General features: G+C 35.8%; 1 protein-coding gene across 1 annotated transcript; it reads right to left on the bottom strand.

Annotated features, from left to right (window-relative positions):
* Positions 1–52: 52 nt before the first annotated feature.
* LOC141905909 (exosome complex component RRP45-like) lies at positions 53–6,674 on the bottom strand. The gene is made up of 13 exons (XM_074795009.1): positions 6,505–6,674; positions 6,080–6,174; positions 5,864–5,983; positions 5,085–5,285; positions 3,026–3,065; positions 2,722–2,804; positions 2,502–2,634; positions 2,000–2,088; positions 1,752–1,907; positions 687–714; positions 484–607; positions 319–400; positions 53–236 (listed from the first exon to the last, which is right to left on the bottom strand). Exons 1-13 carry the CDS (start codon positions 6,568–6,570, stop codon positions 191–193), a joined length of 1,263 nt encoding a protein of 420 aa, XP_074651110.1. The 5' UTR covers positions 6,571–6,674; the 3' UTR covers positions 53–190.
* Positions 6,675–6,734: the final 60 nt, after the last annotated feature.

A 6,734-nucleotide genomic window follows, 5' to 3' on the forward strand; every position in this document is an offset into this window, starting at 1 on the left:
ACATTAGCAAACGCAAATATAGATTCAATCATAATAATAGAATTTTTATTGGCATTGAAATGAAAATATTACTATATGCGTCTTCGAGCACATTTTGTTCGAACAGATATCTCATCATTTCAGGAAGCAGTAAACATTAGCATGTTACATGTAAATGCAAACAGACTTGTATTCAAGTAATCTAGTTTCATCAAGTTTTTTCGATTTTTCTCTTTTCAGTCTTCTTTTTACCACGTCTGAAAATAAATAACCATTCACACGATAAACATTGGAAAAATAATCTCTATGAATCTTCACCACAGCCTTCGATTCACTTACGCGGGTTTCGTTTTAGATTTCGTAATTTCTGGTTGCAATAATATCGTCACCTCTTCTTCACTACTGTCACCGCCTAATTCATCTGTAATATTAATCAAACGAAGCCTTATTAAAATGTATCATGTTGTTACCAACTTATCAAATTAACGGAAGCAACTTAGTTACCTGTCTGCCTTTCATTTGAACCAATTATTTCCACAACATCAGAATCTTCTGTATTATCATCATCAATGTTTATTATTTCCCATGTATTGTGGCCTCCGTCGCCTATCTGGCCACTTCCCTTACCCTGAAATATATAAAACGTAATTTTTCATTTCTAAAAAAACCGAAAATCTAATCATAGCAAGATATTCAGCTCTACTTACTATTATTTCGACGGATGATGTGTCATTACTATGATTATATCAAGGAAGAACAACTAATTCAGATTTGGGTAATTTTACATAGGGGAATCGTGGAGTTGTACATTATTTAACACCTAATGTCTATTTATTAATTGATGAGACCTGTTTTTCTGGGATATTTTGCTTACTTTTTGGGGTACATACCTCATTTATGTCTTAACAGAATGCCAAAAATCGCGGACAACAACTGAATATCTGATATATTTCCAGTTCTGTACCAATTAGATGGATTGGCAAAAAGACTCCTTAAGTCCAGTTGAATGAGAGAGAAAATCTTCCATTTTGTCAAATTTCTTGGATTTGAACATTGTTACCATGCCTACGCCACCCTGATTTAGTTGTTGAGACCCCACAAGAAAAATAACTTCATTTCGTAGGCATGGTGACAATGTAAAAATTCAAGAAATTTGACAAAATGGAGGATTTTCTCTCTCATTCAACTGGACTTAAGGAGTCTTTTTGCCAATCCATCTAATTGGTACAGAACTGGAAATATATCGGATATTCAGTTGTTGTCCGCGATTTTTGGCATTCTGTTAAGACATAAATGAGGTATGTACCCCAAAAAGTAAGCAAAATATCCAAGAAAAACAGGTCTCATCAATTAATAAATAGACATTAGGTGATTTTACCTCTAACCTCCATTTTGGTAACTGTCTAATATTAATATACTACACAAACCTTAGTCAGTAACCTGTCTGTGGTTTAGTTTCACGATCGGATAATTTTCACAAACCACAGCTCATCCGATTTATAGAAAGCTTACCACCAATGATTAGGTAACTAACTACAGAAACCTCTGCATGGGCAATATCTAAACGCTACTGATATAGGTAAAATACAAAACTCCATCCGAGACACCTGATAATTTTCATTCTTTGAAAATTCTGTGATTCAATGGTCCAAGAATGATAGAACGCAATAACTTACCAGGGTCTCAAATGCAAGGGAAAGAAGGATTTTCAGAAATACTCGGAAGATCTAATTCTTAATTTTTTGAAAATGTGGCTATTTTTTCAAGGATACGCATCCATTTCAGAAGAATTGTCTTCATCATCATCATCAACATCAATAACTTCAGATAAATCGTCTTTGATGCTGATTTCTTGCACAGTTTTTTGCAATGCTGTTACTTTTTCTGTGTCAATTGAAGTTACAAAACCATATTTTTCTCCTTTTGATCTGTGTGAAAATTTCATCTTTGTCAATAAAAAGATTTGTTAACGAAATAAATTTCTCGTCGGATTTCCATAAAAACGATGCTCTTTACGTACTTGGCTTCAGCATCAACTTGTAAAGCTTTTTGTATTAGATCTGAAGAAGCCTTGACTTTTGATGCAGCTATATTTGAACATCTTATCACCTGGAATAAACCGGACAAGAACATAGCTAGAACAGAAGTTAGAATATAAGTATTGTGAAAAAGGAGACGAAATGTCAATTTTCGCAGAAATAATAAAGACCTAGTTTCCTCCAAAAACCAGGAATGGAAGTCCAGAAGAAATGACAAAGGCATTTTTCGGATAAAGCAGGGCGTTGGATACAGAAGATAAAGGACGGTAAAAATGGAGGAGGTCCCTTGGTGTTTTTCCAGAAATACATCTGAAAATATGCAATTTCTGAGCGGATGAGCATCAAATGTGTAGGTTGTAACAGTCTCCGTCTTGCAACCTCAATGGGAAGACAGGAGTCCAAACTCTCTGAGACAACCGCATAATTCCACCACTGAAGAGTATAATGCATTTCATAAGATTAGAGTTAATTTTGTTTAATTACTTGGTCTTTCAAGAGCAACATTTCGCCGGTCATTTGTAATACACAGATTTCACGATGTTTATTCATACCAATCACCATTCGACCCTCCATCACTTTCTCTTCGCTATTTGTCGGATCTAGCAGCATGTATTTCCTGAAATCAGCCGTAGCAAATAGATATCGGACACTCGAATCGAGCGCAAGAATTTTGACAACATGAAATCAAGCCGTTTAGTCATACCCTTTTTCGAAAAAAGCAAATGTTGTACAGATGGGCATATGGTGAACGCTAAGTGGGACTGGATCTCGATCTTCTAAACTATGCTGAAATACAAAGTAACTCATATCATCATCATCATCAGCATAAAACCGGTACCTATTTCCAGTTCGAAATTATCAATCAAATGAATCGATTAACTTTTTAGGGTCGGAAGGCGGTCATATCTTATCACGTCAACCGGTATGCAAAATAATTACTCGATGCTAATGTTTAAGATGTAAGATTATGGAGTTTGTTTTAATGAATTAAGTCTACAATAACTTACAATTGTTATTTCATCTCCACAGACAGATACATCTGGCCGTCTGAAATACGAACACAGAAGTTATTTCGATTAGAAGCGCTGAATGTAGGAAAAAATGGCCGAGGAAACAACCATGGCCTTGGTAATTTATTCCTTGGGCATTCCTTCCGTAAACCAGAAGTGATAATGAGTAAGACAAGAAGCTCACTAGCAATTGAAGAAGCTGATAGAATGTCACCACAGTAACATCTCGACGCACGTACACGTATATCATATATCGGTCAACTCGTGAGAGAATGATTCACCAATGCGCGGACAGACAAGTAACACGTAACATGAATAATACTCAGTTTGATGGAGTTTACTCAACACGAACTACAAGTATATGGGAGTTGATAACAGGTTTGATGATTGCAGTTACAAATGGAACTATTTTCTGTGCCATCACTTTTACGTCGTTGAGAAGCAAAAACTCGATGTGCATTTTGATAAATAACTCAGCTGTTAGCAGCGCAATTGTTGGTTTATTGGTTATACTTCAGTATTACTTAAATCTGAATTATGAAATCCATCTCTACGTTTGCGTTGTATTATCGGCTTCGATTACGGCTTCTACTCAAGTTTACGGACTCACACTTGTTTTAATCACGCTTAATGGATACATGATGGTTTCCAGCGAACGCTACTTGTCCGTCGTTACGAAGACTGTCCTGCGCAGGATTATTGCCGGGATCTGGTTTCTATGCTACGCGTGTTTTATAACGGTCGGTACAATTGTTGCCCGACGCAGAAATCCCATCATCGCCGGACGTATGACGTGTCGTCGATCGACGCTGGAGTTGGAGATCGCGTTCAGCTTCGCGATTCTTTTTTCGATGACCGCGTTTCAAGTGAAGATAATACAATTTCTGAAGGGACAACGACGACGCAAGCGAGATGACGAAATGACGGCCACCGCAGAAAGTTGCGGAGAACAAAATCAAATCGAACTTAAGGGGAAAATGATCACGCGATTGTCTTCGATTAATAAAACGATGAAAATTCTGACAGTTTTGACAATCTGTTTGTGTACTCCGGCAACTATTCTAAAACTGATCTATAACGTGTGTCCGCATAATTGTTATATACAATGGAACTACGTGCGAGGTTCCTCATTATTCACGCTTTTAAATCTAATACTGCACGTGTTCGTGCACACAGTCACGAATAAAGACTTCAGAAACATGTACAAAAAGATTTGCTGTTGCTGTAAAAACTTTGTAGCTCCCGAGCCGCCGCTACCCGTAGGACGCACTGAACTACACGAGATGACCCGTATTACGACCATTTTCCAGAACAAAACTAATGAACAAACGAGTATTACGAGTATCACATCAACTAATAGAGATACATTTAACATCTGAGCATTTGCTGTAAAAATCTTGTTTCTTGGTGACTTAAAAAAAAACCTACTACTTATTGTAAAAGATTATGTGTGTACATATCATATTCATGACTGGTAAACCGATATTAATCTCAATATTACAGAGTTAAACCCTAAGATAATGATTTAACAATTCATTCTGACTAAACTACATCATCAGAGAAATAAAATTGTAAAATTATCAACTGTGGGTTTTGCTCATTAACTCAGTAGGCCTATCATTTTTATGTATATTAATATTCAAAGAAATTATACAAAATGAATATACAGATTTATGGTTGAAAACGTGTCAAATATTCTATTCATTTGATATGAGTTATAACAATAACTCCCTGTCCGGATTGCATGGAATTCTGTGCAGCAATGTTTAACAATCCAACGGTTTGATAAATAGACAGTTTAGTTGAAGAAATAACTCCAATTCGTGTCAACCGTTGATAGAAAAAAATTGTCTAACGTATAGAATTTTATGCGATGAAATTTCACAAAAAGATTTATGAAAACGAAACAACCCGCAACTGTTAACTAACAGCTATCATCAGGTAGAATGACACCTATTTGTCAATAGCCGGAAACGTTGATGGTATTGTTGTTTTTACAAATCTGTTAGTGACATTTCATCACAATTCTATTTCAGGTGATAATGGTGATAATTACCTGAAATGTGAGAGAGCCGTAATACCGGCCAAACTGGCCGCGTCGATCAGATTACCGTCGTGGTTTAGAATATGAATATCCAGACGTATTGCCCACGCTTTCTCTTTGCTAACGATACACAGAGATTCCAAATCGACGCATCGCGATTCCTTCAAACATCGTTCGATCAAACGATTCATCTCGACGCCTTGATCAGACAGTCTGAAATATATGAATTTAATGTATAGTTTCACTTCGCTAGAATATCAGCATGGCCACTTTCCACTGATTTACAAATTCACTGATTTTTCCATGCGATAAGATGAAATTCCTTGAGTAAATCGGTCACAGGTGAATCAAGAGAAATTTCTTGGGTTTAAAATCTTACAATTCATTCATTTTCTATGAATCATGTACCCGGTATTGATTAAGAAACACATGATTATTAGCATTATCCAAATCACAGGTTTTTTGGCAAAATTTGTTAAATTCCCTAGTCTTCCCTGGATTTTTTAGAATTTTCTAGTTTATCTGCTGCCTGTTGATGTCAATATTCTATCAGTACTGATTATCGCTTTGTTTAGGAGTGAACAAATGTGCAAAATAGAAGATTGTACCGAAATCCAACATATTTTCAGTATTTTTGGAAAAATTGAAAGCTAGTTCAGGAGAAAAGGAAATTTCATACACTAATGAATGTATGCAGCCCCTCTAAAATCTCAGTGTATCGAGATCACAAGATCTAACAATTTCAACAAAGATTTCTAAGCTTATTCCGGGTATGTCTTTTTAAAAATTACCTGCCCGCTTCAAATCCTGGTGAAGCCATTGGTGACAATTCGACATTGACGTAAAGTAAACCCTCATTCGGTCGCATTGGTTTTGGTTCAGCAATTTCACAAGACACTTGAGCTAACACTCTGAAATTTCAAGAAACTTCTGAATCCCTCAAAAACTATTTGAAATAATCTTTCAGCCCATACACATATATGCATATCTTATTCTCAGACAGTTACCTAGTATTTCCAATTTCAACATGACAGCATCCATATTCGATACCAAATGATATCTTAATCCGTCGATAACTGTAAGCATCTCTTCCATCTAATCTCTTAAATGATAAACACAATAGAAATGTTGATATAAAATGAATGTATGAATTCAAATATATGAACATTGAGAATAAATAAACAATTTTGATAACTATATATTAATTGAAAATTTACATTGGGGATATAGAATAGGCCTAATAGTAATCTGCTGAAAATGGACCATCCATCTGAATTATTCAAAAAATTCTTTGGCTACTACTGCCTTTTTAATATGTCAATATATATTGCTCTGGTGTGCCCAAGTTCCCAGACAACCCGTAATCTTAGTTTTCGCCATGTTTCTGGTGGTAATTAGCACGATTAAATTGTAACTCTTAAAGATTAGTGACCTTTTTCTCAGCTACTGCGCGTAGAATGAAATCTCGCTCACAATTCGACAATGGAACCTCTTTCATTTTATCGTCGGGTACACTGTATATTGTTTTAAACCGTGAAAAGAATCTAGTTAGACAGAAACATTAATACATTAGGCACACTGTAATGCGCTCATGGAGGCTGACATCTTGGAATTCCCCCTGACAATTGAATGATTTAGGTCATTGGGAAACCCGGAACTAAT

This window comes from Tubulanus polymorphus, chromosome 5 (genome assembly GCF_964204645.1).
Source record: "Tubulanus polymorphus chromosome 5, tnTubPoly1.2, whole genome shotgun sequence".
NCBI classification, from domain to species: domain Eukaryota; kingdom Metazoa; phylum Nemertea; class Palaeonemertea; order Tubulaniformes; family Tubulanidae; genus Tubulanus; species Tubulanus polymorphus.